The sequence below is a fragment of the Lolium perenne genome, chromosome 5, assembly GCF_019359855.2.
Source record: "Lolium perenne isolate Kyuss_39 chromosome 5, Kyuss_2.0, whole genome shotgun sequence".
Classification (NCBI taxonomy): Eukaryota; Viridiplantae; Streptophyta; class Magnoliopsida; order Poales; family Poaceae; genus Lolium; species Lolium perenne.
In genome coordinates, this window is record NC_067248.2 from 216,112,638 (window position 1) to 216,133,492 (window position 20,855).

At 44.0% G+C, this 20,855-nt stretch overlaps 1 protein-coding gene across 1 annotated transcript; it reads right to left on the reverse strand.

Annotated features, from left to right (window-relative positions):
* Positions 1 to 304: 304 nt before the first annotated feature.
* LOC127301921 (purine permease 3) lies at positions 305 to 11,639 on the reverse strand. Its single transcript, XM_051332221.1, has 2 exons — positions 10,725 to 11,639; positions 305 to 945 (listed from the first exon to the last, which is right to left on the reverse strand). Exons 1-2 carry the CDS (start codon positions 11,622 to 11,624, stop codon positions 613 to 615), a joined length of 1,233 nt encoding a protein of 410 aa, XP_051188181.1. The 5' UTR covers positions 11,625 to 11,639; the 3' UTR covers positions 305 to 612.
* Between the last annotated feature and the right edge of the window lie 9,216 nt (positions 11,640 to 20,855).

A 20,855-nucleotide genomic window follows, 5' to 3' on the forward strand; every position in this document is an offset into this window, starting at 1 on the left:
GTATCATCTAGTTTAAGAAAAAGTTGGAACCCGCTGCTAGTATGTTCTAAAAATATTAATTTAGAATTTTAAATATTAACATTTTTCTATATAGTTTATTCAATTTTGAGAAGATTAACTTTATCAAAACATTATAGACTCCTATTTTAGAATATAGAGGGTAGGTGTGGAGATCACGATTTTTCCTGGATCTTCCCAATCAAATATTAGTTTGAGACATGCATGCAAATTTTATAGTGATAGCAATCTATAAGAAGATAAAACCTCATCACGTATGGCAGGACATTGCTTAAACAAGCATCAGTAAACACTGGCAGCCAACAAATAGACACTTGCTGCCAGCTAGCTAGACTTTTATCACTTTAGTGTTGAGGAAATCAATGTCAGAGACAAAAATACTTCGGACATGCACACCCAAACATTTAAGTTGGAAATAAGACAAAACTTTAGGGTTCAAAAGGTTTCCATTCTAACCCCAAACTGCCAAACACATACGCACACCTTGCTCTTTCGATTATTCATTTTCACCCAGCAACACAGCAAACTTGTCATTGCTGAAGTGGACTACCCAACAATTAGAGGACGAAAACCACAATGAATATAGATGAATATTTAAAGATCCAATTGCCCTATATTTGGAGGTTCGTTGGACTGTTGCGCATGGGTATGGATCTCTCCATAGAAGTAGGAGACGAATCCCCAGACCGCGAGGGCTAGGGAGACACCTTTGGTGCCATTGAACGACTCGTGGAAGAAGAGAACGGCGAGTACCCCGGTGATCGGGATGAGAACGGTCAGGATGACACCGGCGAGCAGCGCCGAGCCGTAGAACACTGTGCCTATCGTACCAAGTAAGAACAACTGGTACATGACAGCGGTGCCTGCCAACAGCAAGTAATAGCCAGCCTTGCCGAGCCCGAACTCCTGGGCTTCGCCTGGGATTGCCTGCATTTTGGTTGTTCTCTCATTAAATCAAAATATATGTTTAGACAATTTTTTTAATATCTACCAATCGAAGTCACGTTTGTTGGCCAACAAGGTATCACGAGAAGACTAACTACACAAGATGTCCACATAAATCTTTGACTCAGGGACTTATTTCAACATACAGATAAACCCAAAATTCAGATGCGTAGCTTTCCTAATGTATTCTTAGTTTGCTTAAGCCTCTAGCTTGTGCGTTTAACAAATATACCATGCACGCTATATAACATGCTCTCTCCTCTACACTTTATTTAATATAATGTGCAGCCGACTTCTGTCTTCCACACTAGCTCTAAAATTTCAAACTTATGCTGCTTTGAACCAGAAGCCCAATTTGAAAACCGTTTGAGTATTAGCGTTCCTAGTGAAGAGATCTTAGAAATAAGTCTAATATTGACTGTATTTTAATAATATTTGAAAATAGAATTTTGAGATTTGATGAAAATTAGTACTAAAATTTTATAATATGTGGTGAGTTTTTTGTTGAAACAGTTTGTTTCACTGTTTCAAACTTCGTTCACCATAGTTCAAAAATATTTGGAAATTTCCTTTGATATAAAACCATGAAACATATTGATGAAACAAAACATCAAATTTCGAGTTCAAATAATAATGGAAACATCAACTTTTTAGTGTTGATTCATTGGGTTTCAAAATCCCCATCATGAGGTTTCATTTTTTTTGAAAGTCAGGTTTCAAAAAAATTCAAAACAAACATTCTTTTAGGCCTAGTTAAAAGATATCGTTGAAATAAATGCACAGATTTAAACATATTATTAATTTGATGATTATTTCAACATATATGGCCCTTTTAAATCTAAGGATTAAAAAAGTAATGGATGTACTAATGGATGCGAGAGAGTGCTATTCATGTGTTCGGCATAGTACTACGTGCATGCAAAAATGGCAGAAGAAATACCTTCCAACTGTAAATATTTAAGTAAAACATAGAAATCCATGGTATATATGCATGGACAGTAGATAGCGTGGACGCTGTATGTGCACTTCTCTCTAGTTTATACGTAATTCAAGAGTTAAACTCAGTTTTGTTATTACTTCCCTCTTAATTTCTTGCAACCTCATCGAAAATCCTAAAACATATAGTACGTATCAACTTGGATACAGAAAAATCACTGTATATGCAACGGCACTATGCGCGGATCGCGGAGGTACCCGATCATATTCCACGAATCATGATATCAGCTACACAGCTAGCATTTTCCCTGGAGTTCGATCTATATTTGCCGGACAAGCCAATTCGACCGTCCCCGCATACAACTGGGCTTGCTCACTCCACAGTTCGTGTGGCAGTTGTTTCTTTATGGTATTTTATTGTCACTAGACCTTTTTTTGCGAGAATATTGTCACTAGACCTGATAGACGGTAGTATAGAAACCAGAAACTTTTACGCGGCGGCACGCCACACCTTTGGGTGTTAGATTGTTTGTTATAGCATTGTAGAAGTACTAATTATCCGTGTGGAAGAACTGATCAAAAAACGTGAAGTCATATTGTAGCGCCATGGTTCAGATTTTTTCCGGTGCCCATAGGTATCACTGCAAGAAGTAAAGCACGTGCGAGATAATTTTTCTTAATATGAATCTCAACTGCGGGAAGAAGAAGCAGATGTGGAAGGGTCAAACTCATGTACCGAGGAAATACATGAAGGATAAAACTATAAATCGCCTGTTTGAAATATCATAAAGATATTCTTTGCTATTAGAAGTTATATTTTCGATGATCAAAGCAAAGGAATCAGAAAATAGAGAATCGGTAAACATGAAACGGTAAAAAAAGAGGATATCATAGACAAAAAACATCGGATGAATATATGGCAATGAGAAAAGAGGGCAATATGCCAGTAGTACTACACCGTAGCTGCAGTACCTGGAGCAAGGACAACACACACGTTTGAATGATGCGATGTACTACAGAGCAAGTTTTTTTTAATGCCTGAAAGAAGGTAGTAGTATTTTCGTTGACTAAAAGAGGCGACGGATGGTGGGTATTTTGATTTCCAAAGCATCCCACATAATACTACTGTGAAATAATTAACGCAAAAAAGTAGATAATGCCTCGCGAAAAACTACTGCAAGATAATTGACACGACAACAAAGAATTACCATTAAGGAATTATGCTCCAGTACAAAATTATTGTTGAAATTATAAATCTACAAGAATCAAAACAAAAGAGAAAAATAGTGGAACTGTTCATGTGGTCACTATTTATCCACGTTAACATGAGAAAATAGATAGCACCTGTATAGCTAACGTGACAAAATAGAGTTACCGCGGTAACGTGGATACGATATGCTCCAATAAGATATTACTGTTCAATTCAAAATAAAAAAGATTTTAAAATGTAAAAAATGGTACTATTCACGTGGTTATTATTCATCAACGTGAACAATGCATCAAGTGCTCTGGTGCAAGCAAAAGCTTGCAGCTTTTATATATGTAAATAAATTTAATTCGGCACATGGAAGCATATATTCTTGCCACCGGAAAATATAATTCGAAATGTCAAAAAAATTTGAACAAAATTTTTCACGCTTACGTACCAACATTCTACATGTGCATATTAAATATTTCCTAAAATAGACATTTTCTGTGAATTGTGTGAAAAAGAGAAAAAACAATCATGCAGACAACCTTTTTTTAAACTAAAAATTGTCTTTCTTTACACATGACACTAAATTGTCGGTTTTCCGTTGAACGACTTTGTGAGCGTGTATAATTTTGAGATGTACCCATTAAATTTTATGTCCAAGTTTTTCAACATTTTGAAAGTGTATTTAAAACGAAATTGAAAAATCGGGTGCATATGTGGTTGGTGGCGGTTGGGTGGCGTTTGGTGAAGCAACTGGCGGCGGGGGCGACCCCGATTTCGGCTGATCTGATGTCCTTGTCAGCGTGGTTAAGATCAGCAGTGCCCGGCGAGTTTTCTATCTCCCTCCCTCTCGGGTGGCATTCTTCTCTATCACGGTGTAGGTGTATGCTCCGATGTTAAGAGTTAGTGGTCTGCGGTGGCCTACTCTTCCGCCGGAGGTGATGAGCTGACTGGGTGTGGCGGGTCTCCCGATCCCACATCTATCCCCTGTGAAGAGCTGGGGTGGTGGAGCCGTCGGTGAAAACCGTGCTCTAACTCCGGTCATGGCGGGCAATGGCGGTGTTTACACACCATTTCCTTCTTGAAGGCGTCATCATTGCGGTTTCCTTACACTTCACTCTAGCTGCTTCTGGGGGCATTGTTTTTGGAGCAGCTGCTGTACGGTGGAGTTAAGAGGTGGAGCGGTGTGCATCCAACCATCAAGCAAATATTTCCTCCTGCCTGACTGCTATGCCGCTCACTATTGTTGCTACGGCCACCTTGACACCATGGCCGATTTCCCGTACCTCCCCCAAGCCCCCACCACCCTTCTTCCAGCCGACGTGTGGCCGTTCCAGGACGATTTGAGGTCCAAGCCATCGCTCAATAGGCCTTGTCGCTGTTAAGCTTCATGCACTAGCCACTTGAACCAACAGTCTGAACTGATGGAAAGGGCTAGGCAATCCACATATACACTTCACAACACCCCCACTCGCGTGTGACGAGAGAAGAGAAAGTCAACACATGAAAGAAGAAGAGCACACCGAAACAACAGTGGCTAAAGAGGGGGGCAACAGCAATTTTTAGGCTTAATTGCGAAAACCATGTGAAAGCCAGGATTTGAACTCGAGACCTGGGGCTCTTGTTGTATTTTGATCCAAATTCATATACTAAAGGGAGGCTAACTTCTGACGAGCGGAGCGAGGCCCGTCGCCGGAGGCTTGGGTACGGTACGGATCGTTGGCACCGCCTATATATACATCTTGTAAGCCGCCGGCTAGGGTTTATCAGATTATAAGATAACCCACGGCATTTGTAAACACCTCCCGATATAGTGAAGTTTTGCTGGCTGGCGCCCGTGGTTTTTCCCCTTCTGTATTGGAAGGGGTTTTCCACGTTAAATCTTGTGTCCCCTGCGTGTGTTCTTCTTTCGTTCTTCGTTATTTGCTTGTCGCTTTTATAACAAGTGGTATCAGAGCCCGTGTTTCAATCTAGGGTTTTGCGACATGTCTTCCTTGAAGTTCGATCTACCGCAGCTGGATTACACCACGAGATTTTCTCTGTGGCAAGTGAAGATGAGGGCTGTGGCAAGTGAAGATGAGGGCGATACTTACCCAATCTTCTGATCTGGATGAAGCTCTTGATGGTTTTGGCAAGAAAGATGCCAAGACCTGGACCAACGATGAAAAGAGGAAAGACCGTAAGGCTTTTTCATTAATTCAGCTTCATCTATCCAACAATATCTTGCAGGAAGTGCTGGCTGAGAAATCCGCAGCGGCGTTGTGGTTGAAACTGGAATCGATCTGCATGTCCAAAGATCTAACCAGTAAGATGCATGTGAAGATGAAGTTGTTCTCGCACAAGCTGCAAGAAGGTGCGTCAGTGATGAATCACCTATCGATCTTTAAAAAGATCGTTTCTGATTTGCTATCCATGGAGGTAAAATATGATGATGAGGATCTAGCTCTTATACTGTTAGTCTCGTTGCCTAATTCTTTTGCAAATTTTCGAGACACCTTGTTATACAGTCGTGATGAACTAACCCTTGCCGAAGTTTATGAGGCCCTCCAGCAGAGGGAAAAGATGAAATCTATAGTGCAGGCAGAGGGTTCGTCATCTAAGGCAGAAGCACTGCAGATCCGAGGCAGGACCGAGAATAGAAACAACAACTACAACAACTACAACAGAGATAAGAGCAAGACCGACAGAGGTCGCTCAAAGTCCAAGGGACGAGATGGTAAGTTCTGCAAGTATTGTAAGAAAACTAGCCACAATATTGATGATTGTTGGAAGTTGCAGAACAAAGAGAAAAGACGGTACTTACCAACCGAAAAACAAATCTGAGGGTGATGGTAAGGCTGCTGTTGTTTCCAGTGATAATTCTGATGGCGATTGCCTAGTTGTTTTTGCTGGTTGTGTTTCTGGTAATGATGAGTGGATCCTTGATTCTGCATGTTCGTTTCATATTTGCTGTAACAAAGACTGGTTCAGTTCTTATGAGTTTGTGCAGAGTGGAGATGTTGTGCGTATGGGAGATAACAACCCACTTGAGATCGTGGGCATTGGCTCCGTTCAGATCAAGATGCATGATGGCATGACACGCACTCTGACAGATGTGAGACACATACCTGGCATGGCCAGAAATTTGATCTCTCTCAGTACCCTTGATGTTGACGGGTACAAACACTCCGGTTCTCGCGGAGTTCTGAAGGTATCAAAAGGTTCTCTCGTTCACATGATTGGTGATATGAATTCTGCAAAGTTATATGTTCTTAGAGGTAGCACTTTGTCTGGTATTGCTGCTGCTGTTATTCCTGATGAACCTGGTAAAACTAATCTGTGGCATATGCGTCTTGGACATATGAGTGAACATGGCATGACAGAATTGCACAGGAGAGACCTGCTAGATGGCTGCAATTTGAGTAAGTTTGAGTTCTGTGAGCACTGCATTTTTGGTAAGCATAAAATAGTTAAATTCAATGCTTCCGTTCATACCACTAAAGGGATTTTAGATTATGTACATGCTGATGTGTGGGGACCTTCCCGCAAGACTTCTCTTGGGGTGCAAATTACATGCTTACTATCATAGATGATTACTCCAGACTAGTGTGGCCTTTCTTTCTGAAACATAAATCTGATGTGTTTGATGCTTTTAGAAAGTGGAAAGTTATGGTAGAGAAGCAAACAGAAAAGAAAGTTAAATTGCTTAAATCGACAATGGCATGGAGTTTTGTTCTACTGTTTTCAATGATTATTGCAGCGACGAATGCATTGTCAGGCACCACACCATCCCATATACTCCTCAGCAGAATGGTGTGGCGGAGAGGATGAACAGAACCATCATATCCAAGGCTCGCTGCATGTTGTCCAATGCTGGTATGCATAGACGTTTCTGGGCTGAAGCAGCCTCCACCGCCTGTTACTTGATAAACAGGTCACCTTGTATTCCGCTTGATAAGAAAACTCCTATTGAGGTATGGTCTGGTTCACCTGCTGATTATTCACAGTTGAGAGTTTTCGGTTGCACTGCTTATGCTCATGTTGATAATGGAAAGCTAGAGCCTAGGGCTGTTAAGTGTGTGTTTCTTGGTTATGGTTCAGGAGTTAAGGCATACAAGTTATGGAATCCTGAAACTAAGAAAGTTTTGCATAGCAGAAATGTTGTCTTTAATGAGGTTGTTATGTTTTATAAGAGTTCATCTACAGATGTTACTGATGCTGTTGATTTTTCTGATAATTCTGATGATGAACAACAGAGGATTAGCGTGCAGGTGGAGCACGTGGAGAAGAAAGAAAATGATGTTGCTGAAATTGATAACATTGTTGTTCAGCACTCACCACCTATTTTGCAGCAAACAAATAGTTCCATTGCTGCTGATAGACCGAGGCGTAACAAAGGTCCACGTCCTCGTTTAATTGAAGAATGTAATCTTGTTCATCATGCTTTGAGTTGTGCTGAACAGGTGGAGCATGATACTGAACCTGCTACATATACTGAGGCCGTTGCATCCGTTGACCGCGTGAAGTGGATTTCTGCTATGCAAGAGGAGATGCAATCGCTTGACAAGAATGGCACATGGGATGTTGTGCCCTTGCCTAAACAAAAGAAGGCTGTCCGTTGTAAGTGGATATTTAAAAGAAAGGAAGGTTTGTCTCCTAATGAGCCTCCAAGGTTTAAGGCAAGGTTAGTAGCAAAAGGTTTCAGCCAAATTCCAGGTATTGATTATAATGATGTATTCTCTCTGGTTGTGAAGCATAGTTCCATTCGTGCATTCTTTGGCATTGTGGCTATGCATGATCTTGAGCTTGAGCAGTTAGATGTGAAGACTGCTTTTCTGCATGGAGAGCTTGAGGAGGAGATATACATGGACCAACCTGAAGGTTTTGTTGTGCCTGGAAAGGAGGATCTTGTTTGCAAGTTGAAGAGGTCCCTTTATGGTTTGAAACAGTCTCCAAGACAGTGGTACAAAAGGTTTGATTCATTTATGCTTGCACATGAGTTTAAGAGATCTAAGTATGATAGTTGTGTTTATATCAAGTTTGTTAATGGATCACCAATATACTTGCTGTTATATGTTGATGATATGTTGATTGCTGCCAAGAGCAAGAAAGAGATCACTACTTTAAAGTCACAGTTAAGTAGTGAGTTTGAGATGAAGGATCTTGGTGCTGCTAAGAAAATACTAGGTATGGAAATTACAAGAGACAAAAAATCTAGTGTGTTATTTCTTAGTCAGCAAAATTACATTCAGAAAGTCCTTCATCGTTTTAATATGCATGATGCAAAGTCTATTAGTACACCAATTGCTTCTCACTTCAAATTGTCAGCATTGCAATGTCCTAGTACTGATGAAGATATTGAGTACATGTCTCGAGTTCCATATTCTAGTGCTGTTGGTTCTTTGATGTATGCCATGGTTTGTTCTCGTCCTGATTTATCATATGCTATGAGTTTGGTCAGTCGATACCTAGCTGATCCTGGTAAAGAACATTGGAGAGCTGTTCAGTGGATTTTCAGGTACCTTCGTGGTACATCTAAAGCTTGCTTGAAGTTTGGCAAGACCGGTGAGGGACTCATAGGCTATGTGGATTCAGATTTTGCTGCCGATTTGGATAAGAGAAGATCCCTCACAGGTTATGTGTTCACTGTTGGTGGATGTGCTGTGAGTTGGAAGGCAACGTTACAATATGTTGTTGCCCAATCTACGACCGAAGCAGAATATATAGCAATTAATGAAGCTGGCAAAGAGTCTGTTTGGTTGAAAGGTTTGTATGCTGAGCTTTGTGGAGATGATTCTTGCATTAACTTGTTTTCTGACAGTCAAAGTGCAATATACCTTACTAAAGATCAAATGTTCCATGAGAGGACAAAGCACATTGATATCAAGTACCATTATATTCGCGATATTGTTGCTCAAGGTAAACTGAAGGTATGCAAGATAAGTACTCATGATAATCCTGCTGATATGATGACAAAGCCAGTTCCTGTTTCCAAGTTTGAGCTTTGCTCGAGCTTGGTTGGTATAACTGTTTAGCCCAAGTGGTTGTTGGCGCCAGCAAGTGTTTTTCCTTTGTTGTTCAGGAGATTGTTGAAGTTCATGCTACAAGATGGAATTTGTCTCAAGGTGGAGTTTGTTGTATTGTGATCCAAATTCATATACTAAAGGGAGGCTAACTTCTGACGAGCGGAGCGAGGCCCGTCGCCGGAGGCTTGGGTACGGTACGGATAGTTGGCACCGCCTATATATACATCTTGTAAGCCGCCGGCTAGGGTTTATCAGATTATAAGATAACCCACGGCGTTTGTAAACACCTCCCGATATAGTGAAGTTTTGCTGGCTGGCGCCCGTGGTTTTTTCCCCTTCTGTGTTGGAAGGGGTTTTCCACGTTAAATCTTGTGTCCCCTGCGTGTGTTCTTGTTTTGTTCTTCGTTATTTGCTTGTCGCTTTTATAACAGCTCTGATACCATGTTAAGTTTCATGCACTAGCCACTTGAACCAACAGTCCGAACTGATGGAAAGGGCTAGGCAATCCACATATACACTTCACAACAGTCGCCACGCTTCAATCTCTGCTGTCAGTGCCTCTCCACCGCCGCTCCACCACCTCGTGGCGTTCCTGGCCTTGATTTGGTCACGGGCATAGCGCATGACCTAGTCGATATATAGGGAGGCCTCTGTGGTCTCTCCTGACTCGCTACCCTCCCCCTCATCCACGGGCATCTCGTTGGTGCCCCTGACCTTCGCCCTCACCCTCATTCACAGGCATATTGTCGGTGCCCCGTCGCGGCCGGAGGCAGGACCCCAACTACGACCAAGTTTGAGGACCGGATAAGTTTTCACATTTTCGTCCTAGTTTCCATTGTTCTGGTGACACGGTTGTGATTTGGGTAGCCAATTTTGGGTTAGCTGTTAGAGCTAAAACTTTTTGGCGTACCCATACATTCTCTCCCTAATTAATCATATCTACTTGGCTTATTTAAAGTATGGGTAAGGTGTTGAAGGTGCTTTCACTGCCGATCTCGAAGCGCCACAGCAGGGGTATCGACATCCATGGCCACCATTCTCCCCAGAAATCAAACCAAATGAGAAGCGTGGTACGTTGCAAGGCTGATCCGTGATGTCATGGTTGCTTTTAGGGAAACCCTGCAGAGATGGATTAGACCCGAGAGTAGTTGCTTCAGGTCTTGTTTTGTATTTGCGGATGATCGAAGGGGAATCTCTTAAACCCAGGAAAATTCCTAATACTAGTCCGTTTATTTATCTGGTTTTAGATGTGATAATCTCCAGATATTCCTGTAAAACTCTACATTTTTGCCTAAATGTAGAACTCTCCATCAAAATACTCTTCCATTCCCAAACTTCCTGAAGGTGAAAGAAAATACAAGAGGAAAAAAAGAAGGAAACATTGATCGCTTCTAACAGCCACTTTTGCCGAACTCGTCCTCTAAATACTCCATCCGCTCTCTATAGTTTGTTGTGCTTTTAGTTTAATGTTATACTAAAGCCATGATTTTTTTTATAAAAGTGAAGGCATCAGCTATGAAATATTTTTAAAAATTAAAAAAATAAGCATCGCATATGCCCCTATCACGGGCGAGGTAAGGGAACCGAACAACAGCGAGACTAGCCGTATGCGTTGACAGACTTACATGGAAATCGTTGTTGACGAGCATGCCGACCGTGCTGAAGGCCGTGGCTATGAACCCGATGACGACCTGCATCTCCATGACCAGCGTGTACGTGACTGCGCTGCCGGTGCGAGCCGCGTGCTGCCCCTGGCTGAGCTCAATGACGGGCATCATGAGCCCGTACAGCGCCGCGGCGCCGAGCATCATGGCGAACCCCGCGGAGTACTGCGCCAGGGACACCCCGGCGGGGCGGTCCCCACCGGCATTCATCCCCAGCATGATGGCGCCGACGCTGAGCAGCACCACGGCGTTGACGGAGAAGGGCGTGAACCGCTGGCGCACTAGCAGCAGCGCGAAGACGGCCGTGAAGGCAAGCTGCGTGGAGCTGAGGATGGAGGAGGTGGACACCGGGAGGTAAGCCGTGCCATAGGCGTAGAGGAGCCCGATCAGGCCGGTCATGAGGCCGACGCCGACGCTCGCGGCCAGGAGCCGAGGCGACATGAGGAAAACCGGCGTGCTGGCAGAGCGCCGTCGGCGGGAGATAAAGGAGGCGCAGAGCGGAGCGAGCAGCAGTGGAAACCCGGCGGTCTGGAGCAAGCTGGAGAACCACTTGCGGTTGCCTCCGTGGAGGAAGTAGGCCCGCAGAAGGAGCGGACTGGACGCAGAGCCGACGACCATGAGGACGAGGCTGACGACCAGGCGGGGGTTGCGGTGGAGTGGTTTAGCGGCGACAGCGGCGTCGTCGCCGCTAGTGAGTTGCTGCTGCTCGCGGCGCTGTGTCTGAGCTGGGGTTTCTACCTCCATGATCAGGTGGTCGGGCGAGTAACCTCGAGTGCTTTTGATGGAGGTGTTGGGAGAAAATGGCCAGACGATTTCGGCGCGTCGATGTGAGTATGTGACAGACTGACAGTCCCGCGTCATGTACGAGTATATCCCGTTGGTGTATGGTGTAGGTACGCTATGCCTGTGGCTCCACAAAACTGAAAATGTGCCCACCTGAACATCAGCAACATGTGCCGTACGTGTGGTTTTGGGCTATTTGGACTGATCCCCCTTGGTTAGTCGGCCATATGAGACCAGTCGAGTTTTGGAACCAGAAAATTAATAATTTGATATCACATTTGTTACTACTTTTATGTTCAAGTTTGTTCTAAAACTTGAAAATGTACACTTATTCGCCAACGGAGAGAGTAGGTAGCAAGCGTTGATCAGGATGGTTGCCAGGATTTGAACATCATCTTTTCTCGCATTCTCGGCTCAGTTGTGATGATATTTTTTTGATGGTCGGTGTCGCGGTGAAGTTTATGGAACCACACAGACCCTAAATTTCTTTATTCACACCACATGGAAATTATTATCTTCAAGCGAAACCAGAGAGACAATGATCGATGCGTAAGTTTCTTCAAAGGATACTATACTATGATCAGACGCAGAGCTACTCCTAGTGCATATGTCGTCGTAGTGAATAGACAGATGCCATGGGATGGCTTATCTTGGGACCGAATTGACGCTAGAGGATTCGGGGGAGGGTTTTTGGTATGGATTGAGAGGTTTCCGGATGAAGAACTCAAAAACAAGGACAACACAAGATCTCTCTATTTCTTCATCACAAGCGCTTACCAGTTTCTGTGTACAAGATAGCTCTTAGGTGGTTTCGTAACATGCCCGCGAAGCGCTGTGCCCCCTCTCCTTATATAGGGGAGAGGATGGCTTACAGGGGAAGAAACCCTAGAAACCCTAATGGGATCTTTGACTAGACAAACTACTTTACAAAGCTACTTTAGCTACCGGTGATGCCGGTATGCCTTTAATCAGAAGCCGTGACATCCTCCGGCACCTTTTACGTCATCCTTCGCCTTTGGCGTCATGGCTTCGATTAAAACTGAAGTGCTTCGCTCATCTTTGTCTTCTAGCTCCGGAGAGCATCTTTGACCAGTCTTGCCGACGTGCTACAGTGTAGCCTGTTCCGGTATTCCGGTACGCTCTTAGCCAGTTCCGGTATCCCCCTTCTTGGGATACCGGTATGATTCTATGAATCAAACTTCGCTATCCGGAACAACCTTTAAACCGGTACTTTGATGGCCTAAACCATCCGGTTTGGCATGCCTTTGGCATACCGGGGGTCATCCCCCCAACATTAGTCCCCGAAGCTGGTATAGTCCGGTGGATCCTATCCAACGGACCATGCCAGGTTCTCTTTTCTCAAGGTACCGGTTTAACTCTTCCGGAATCCGAATCGAACTCTTCGGCGTCCTTGCCGAACTTATGTCATTATACCGATTTTCTCCGGTATCTCTTGTCATTAAACCTCTCCTCGACGAAGTCGAGAATATCTCGAGTACCGCGCCTGTCAGGGACATACGCACTGTACCTAGCGCGCGTCAGTGTCAGTGGTCACTTCGGTTCGTCTTCTGTGCCAGTATTTATGGCGCCACACCGGATCCGCGCTGCCGTTCCGGATCCGTGTGGCCTCCATGTGTCTTCGTATTTTCGGCGTGTGTATCTGCGCGCCACGTGGCGGCCCACGAGCTGAACCGCCGCGGCCCAGCGGTTTCCGGCCCACTTCTCCTTCTTCCTATATAATGGGGGAGCGGTTCCTCTTCATCTTCTTCTCGCATTCGCCCCCTTCTCTCGCGCACAGAGCCTCTCGCCCCTTGCGCTCTCATCGTCGCCGGTCGCCGCCGAAGCTCCGCTCCAAACGAACCAGCGCCGCTCCTCCTGCTGCACTGCGAACCTCCGCCGCGCAGAGAGCCTCTGAAGCTCTTTCTCCGTCGCTGCATCGGGTTCCCGTAGGCATCCTCTGCCCCTCTTCGTCGCCGGCCCTCGTCGATGACCGCGAGCCTGCCGCGTCTCTGGCGACCTTCTTCCTCTGCATCTCCGCCGCCTCAGGTTAGCCCCAATGCACGCTTGCCCCTCTTTTTTTGCTTTTCAGTTCTTGGGCCGGTAGAGTATTTATTTTCTCCTTTCTTTTGCTTTTCCTCTTACTCGTAGATCTTCGCGCAAGGCTAGACTTTGGGAAACTTATTTCTAGGTAGATTCCGGTATCTATCGACTCGCATGTCTACCGACCTATATCTTTCCGAGTCGGCTTCCAGCAGCCACCACAGTCAGGCTTCCGGCGGGCTTGAAGCTGAGCTGGACCGGATGGGAGCTTCCTCATCCGTTCCGGACTCTAGCTCTAGGAAGGGCCAGGAAGCCAGCAGCTCCCTCCAAGGTTCTAGTGTGGACTTGGCCAACAACACTCGGGGAGCTTGGAAAGGCTCCGACGTGACCCAAAAGGACATCGACTGGCTGTACCGCTCCCGAAGGATACCGGCACAGGTATGCCAGCGAATGTGAGAACATCAACAACTAAGGATGAGCTGAACCAACCGGTTGAGCACAAACTCTGAAAGCTCAGGTTTCCAAACTATGGTTGGTTTGCTTGAAATCAGACATTGCTTAGCATTGGTAGTAGGAGCAGAAAGATCAATGAACAATGATATGCGTACAGCACGCGTCCGTTGGGAACCCCAAGAGGAAGGTGTGATGCGTACAGCAACAAGTTTTCCCTCAGTAAGAAACCAAGGTTTATCGAACCAGTAGGAGCCAAGAAGCACGTTGAAGGTTATTGGTGGCGGAGTGTAGTGCGGCGCAACACCAGGGATTCCGGCGCCAACGTGGAACCTGCACAACACAATCAAAGTACTTTGCCCCAACGTAACAGTGAGGTTGTCAATCTCACCGGCTTGCTGTAACAAAGGATTAGATGTATAGTGTGGAAGATGATGTTTGCTAAGAACAGTAGAACGAGTATTGCAGTAGATTGTATTCGATGTAAAAGAATGGACCAGGGTCCACAGTTCACTAGTGGTGTCTCTCCAATAAGATAAAGCATGTTGGGTGAACAAATTACAGTTGGGCAATTGACAAATAAAGAGGGCATGACAATGCACATACATATCATGATGAGTAGTGTGAAATTCAATTGGGCATTACGACAAAGTACATAGACCGCTATCCAGCATGCATCTATGCCTAAATAGTCCACCTTCAGGTTAGCATCCGCACCCCTTCCAGTATTAAGTTGCAAACAACACACAATTGCATTAAGTATGGTGAGTAATGTAATCAACACAAATATCCTTAGATAAAGCATTGATGTTTTATCCCTAGTGGCAATAGCACATCCACAACCTTAGAACTTTCTGTCACTGTCCCAGATTAAATGGAGGCATGAACCCACTATCGAGCATAAATATTGCCTCTTGGAGTTACAAGTATCAACTTGGCCAGAGCCTCTACTAGCAACGGAGAGCATGCAAGATCATAAACAACACATATATGATAGATTGATAATCAACATAACATAGTATTCCATATTCATCGGATCCAACAAACGCAACATGTAGCATTACAGATAGATGATCTTGATCATGTTAGGCAGCTCACAAGATCCAACAATGATAGCACAATGAGGAGAAGACGACCATCTAGCTACTGCTATGGACCCATAGTCCAGGGGTGAACTACTCACACATCAATCCGGAGGCGATCATGGCGATGAAGACACTACAAGAAAAGTTGCCATGGCCGACGAAGTTGAAGTCGCGCCGTGGTTGCTGGTGTACCATGGCCGACGATTTTGGGTCCCTCCGTGGTGCATGTCAAAACTTTTTTTTTCTCGTTTTTGAGGCCACCTAGCCCGACGAAAGCGGCCAAAACGTCGCGTATGGTGGCCCGGGACGTGGTGCATCTCGAAATCTCGGGTTCGCCGGCCGAGTCAACGCAAATCCGCACCGCCGAGGGATGTAGGGCCCAGATGGCAGCCTCTCTGGCATTGTTTTTTTTCTCGATCGCGCCATCTCGTTCAACGTTCTCCGATCGAGCCGTTTACGATGCAGGATCATGGGTCCCGCATGTCATCCTCTATGAACCAAAATTCTTTCTATTCTTGGATTTTTTTTTGACCCCCTGATTTCTGGCTACTTCCTTTTTCTTTTGATCCCTTGCCGCCTTGGAAACGTTGAGACCGCTGCTACTAAATGGGATCCGCATGTCATCCTCTATGTGCAATCAACTTTCTTTTCTTGGAGTTTTTTTTTGGCACCTCATATTTGGTCACTTGCCTTTTTTTTCGATCCCCTGCCGCCTCTCAAACGGTGATACCGCTGCTGCTAAATGGGACCCGCATGTCATCCTCTATGTACTATAAAACTTTCTTTTCTTGGATTTTTTTTTGCACCTCATATTTGGTCACTTGCCTTTTTCTTTCGATCCCCTGCCGCCTCTCAAACGGTGATACCGCTGCTGCTAAATGGGACCCGCATGTCATCCTCTATGTACTATAAAACTTTCTTTTCTTGGATTTTTTTGGCACCTCATATTTGGTCACTTGCCTTTTTCTTTCGATCCCCTGCCGCCTCTCAAACGGTGATACCGCTGCTGCTAAATGGGACCCGCATGTCATCCTCTATGGACTATAAAACTTTCTTTTCTTGAATTATTTTTGGCTCCTGATATTTGGTCACTTGCCTTTTTCTTTCAATCCCCTGCCGCCTCTCAAACAGTGAGACCGCTGCAGCTAAATGGGACCCGCATGTCATCCTCTATGAGCAATCAACTTTCTTTTCTTGGAGTTTTTTTTGGCACCTCATATTTGGGCACTTGCCTTTTTCTTTCGATCTCATGCCACGTTTGAAACGTTGAGGAACCTGCAGGCTCATGGGACCCGCATGTCATCCTCTATGTGCTATAAAAGTTCATTTTCTTGGTTTTTTTCACCCTCTGATTTTTGGCAATTTCTTTTTTCTTTTGAACCCCTGCCGCCTCTCAAACGGTGATACCGCTGCTGCTAAATGGGACCCGCATGTCATCCTCTATGTACTATAAAACTTTCTTTTCTTGAATTATTTTTTGCTCCTCATATTTGGTCACTTGCCTTTTTCTTTCGATCTCATGCCACGTTTGAAATGTTGAGGAACCTGCTGGCTCATGGGACCCGCATGCCATCCTCTATGTGCTATAAAAGTTTCCTTTGTTGGATTTTTTTTCACCCTCTGATTTATGTCTTGCCTTTTTCTTTTGATCCCCTGCCCCCTTTGAAACGTTGAGTAAGCTGTTGGCTCGAGGGACCCGCATGTCATCCTCTATGTCCATCAACTTTCTTTTCTTGGATTTTTTTTCACCCCCTAATTACTAGCTACTTTCTTTTTCTTTTGATCTCAAGCCGCATTACAAACATTGAGACCACTGCTGCTAAATGGGACCCACATGTCATCCTCTATGTACAATAAAGTTTCTTTTCTTGGATTATCTTTTGCTCCTGATATTTTGTCACTTGCCTTTTTCTTTCGATCTCATGCCGCCTTTGAAACGTTGAGTAAGCTGCTGGCTCATGGGTCCCGCATGTCATCCTCTACGAACAATAAAAGTTTCCTTTCTTGGAGTTATTTTTTACCCTAATTTCGGCTATTTGCCTTTTTCTTTTGATCTCCGCCCCTTTGAAACGATGAGGACGTCTGTTGGCAGGTCGGTCCCACATGTCATCCTCTATGAACAATAAATGTTTCCTTTGATGGATTTATTTTGAACCCCTAATTAATTTCTGGATATTTCCCCTGCCGCCTTGGAATCGTTGAGGATGCTGCTGCCTCATGGGTCCCGCATGTCATCCTCTCAGAACGGTAAATGTTTATTTTCTTGGATTTTGTTGACCAAATGATTTTTGGCTTATTTTTTCTTTCGATCACCTGCAGCCTTTAAAACGTTGAGGACGCCGCTGGCTCACGGGTCCCACATGTCGACCTCTATGAACAATAAACGCTGAGGATGCAGCTGCCTCATGGGTCCCGCATGTCATCCTCTCAGAACGAAAATGTTTCTTTTCTTGGATTTTTTACCAACAGATTTTTGGTTTATTTTTTCTTTCCATCCCCTGCCGCCTTTAAAACGTTGACGACGCTGTTGGCTCATGGGTCCCCGATGTCAGCCTCCCCGTACAAGAAACATATGATATCTTGATTATTTTGCAGACAATAAACAATGTATTGCGCTCTGAGCTATTTCAAACGGATAATTAAATCTTTATTTTTACATAAACAAACTTATATGTTGAATCTCCTTGTTTTTTTGTCTTTGCGAAGCATAGGACTTTCCCTTTTTTTAGAAAATTCGGAACTTTCCTGTTTTGGAGTGGGCTGAAATTGTACGAGTCAAAAGGCCAAGCAGGATAGTTCGAAGGCCCAGATGTCCAGATGCAGCCCAATTGAAATCTTTCTTCTTGGGTTTTTTTCACCCCCTGATTTCTGGCTACTTCATTTTCTTTTGGTTCTGTGCCGCCTTGGAAACGTTGAGACCGCTGCTGCAAAATGGGACCCGCATGTCATCCTCTACGTACAATAAAATTTATTTTGTTGGATTTTTTTTGGATCCTGATCTTTGGTCAATTGGCTTTTTCTTTCGATCCCGTGCGGCCTCTCAAACGGTGATACCGCATTCTTTGCTAATTGGGACCCGCATGTTATCCTCTATGTACAATCAAGTTTCTTTTCTTGAATTATTTTTGGCTCGATATTTGGTCACTTGCCTTTTTCTTTCGATCTCATGCCACGTTTGAAACGTTGAGGAACTTTCTTTGGCTCATGGGACCCGCATGTCATCCTCTATGTACTATAAAAGTTCATTTTCTTTGTTTTTTTTCACCCTCTGATTTTTGGCTATTTCCTTTTTCTTTTGATCCCCTGCCGCCTTGGAAACGTTGAGTAAGCTGCTAGCTCATGGGACCCGCATGTCATCCTCTATGTCCATCAACTTTATTTTCTTGGATTTTTTTGACCCCCTAATTTCTGGCTACTTTCTTTTTCTTTTGATCTCAAGCCGCATTTGAAACGTTGGGACCGCTGCTGCAAAATGGGACCCGCATGTCATCCTCTATGTAAATAAAGGTTCTTTTCTTGGATTATCTTGGGCTCCTGATATTTTGTCACTTGCCTTTTTCTTTCGATCTCATGCCGCCTTTGAAACGTTAAGTAAGCTGCTGGCTCATGGGTCCCGCATGTCATCCTCTACGAACAATAAAAGTTTCCTTTCTTGGAGTTATTTTTTACCCCTAATTTCTGGCTATTTGCCTTTTTCTTTTGATCTCCTGCCCCATTTGAAACGATGAGGACGCTGTTGGCAGGTCGGTCCCACATGTCATCCTCTATGAACAATAAAACTTTCCTTTGATGGATTTATTTTGAACCCCTAATTAATTTCTGGCTATTTCCTTTTTTTTTCTTTGATCCCCTGCCGCCTTGGAAACGTTGAGGATGCTGCTGCCTCATCGGTCCCGCATGTCATCCTCTCAGAATGATAAATTTTTTATTTTATTGGATTTTTTTACCAACTGATATTTGGTTTATTTTTATTTTCGATCCCCTGCCGCCTTTGAAACGTTGACGACGCTGCTGGCTCATGGGTCCCTGATGTCAGCCTCCCCGTACAAGAAACATGTGATATCTTGATTATTTTGAGACAATAAACGGTGTATTTCGCTCACGAGCTATTGCAAACGGATAAATTAAATCTGTATTTTTACAACTTCTATCTTGAATCTCCTTGTTTTTTGTTTTGGCGAAGCATAGGACTTTCCTGTTTTTTTTTGAGAAAAATCCGAACTTTCATGTTCTGGAGTGGGCTGAAATTGTACGAGTCAAAAGGCCCAGAAGGATAGTTCGAAGGCCCAGATGTCCAGATGCAGCCCAATTGAAATCTTTCTTTTCTTGAATTTTTTTCACCCCCTGATTTCTGGCTACTTCATTTTTCTTTTGATCTCAAGCCGCATTTGAAACGTTGGGACCACTGCCGCACAATGGGACCCGCATGTCATCCTCTATGTACAATCAAGTTTCTTTTCTTGGATTATTTTTGGCTCCTGATATTTGGTCACTTGCCTTTTTCTTTCGATCTCATGCCACGTTTGAAACGTTGAGGAACCTGCTGGCTCATGGGACCCGCATGTCATCATCTATGTACTACAAAAGTTTATTTTCTAGGGGATTTTTTTCACTCTCTGATTTTTGGCTATTTCCTTTTTCTTTTGATCCCCTGCCGCCTTGGAAACGTTGAGTAAGCTGCTAACTCGTGGGACCCGCATGTCATCCTCTATGTACAATCAATTTTCTTTTCTTGGAGTTTTTTTTACCCCCTAATTTCTGGCTACTTTCTTTTTCTTTTGATCTCAAGCCGTATTTGAAACGTTGGGACAGCATGTCATCCTCTATGTACAATAAAAGTTTCTTTTCTTGGATTATTTTTCACCCTCTGATTTTTGGTCACTTGCCTTTTTCTTTCGATCTCATGCCGCCCTTGAAAACGTTGAGGAACCCGTGGCCCATGGGACCCGCATGTCATCCTCTATGTACTACAAAAGTTTCTTTTCTTGGATTTTTTCACCCTCTGATCTTTGGCTATTTCCATTTTCTTTTGATCCCTGCCGCCTTGGAAACGTTGAGTAAGGCTGCTTGGTGATGGGACCCGCATGTCATCCACTATGTACAATCAAGTCTCTTTTCTTGGATTTTTTTTACCCTCTTATTTTTGGTCACTTGCCTTTTTCTTTCGATCTCATGCAGCCTCTGAAACGTTGAGGAAGCTACTGGCTCATGGGACTCACATGTCATCCTCTATACTATAAAAGTTTCTTTTCTTGGATTTTTTTTCACCCTCTTATTTTTGGCTATTTCCTTTTTCTTTTGATCCCCTGCCGCCTTGGAAACGTTGATTAAGCTGTCGACACAAGGGCCCCGCATGTCATCCTCTATGTACAATCAACTTGCAAGATCTTGGAGCGAAAGAGCTTGTATAAGTGGGACCCATATGTCATCCTCAATGTACAATAAAAGTTTCTTTTCTTGGATTATTTTTTGCTCTGATATTTGGTCGGTTTCCTTTTTCTTTTGATCTCATGCCGCCTCGAAACGTTGAGTAAGGTGCTGGCTCATGGGACCCGCATGTCATCCTCTATGTACAATAAAGTTTCTTTTCTTAGATTTTTTACCCCACGATTTTTGCTAACTTGCCTTTTTCTTTTCGATCATATGCCGCCTTTGAAATTGAGGTCGCGCTGGCTCATGGGTCCCACATGTCGGCCTCTATGAACAACAAACCTTTCCTTTGTTGGATTTATTT

Excerpts from the sequence above, each read along its gene's own strand:
- LOC127301921 (XM_051332221.1), bottom strand. The coding sequence starts at position 11,624 with ATGACGCGGGACTGTCAGTCTGTCACATACTCACATCGACGCGCCGAA. Across the intron at positions 946-10,724 it reads TCGTCAACAACGATTTCCAT|GCAATCCCAGGCGAAGCCCA; the intron begins GTAAGTCTGTCA and ends ACCAAAATGCAG.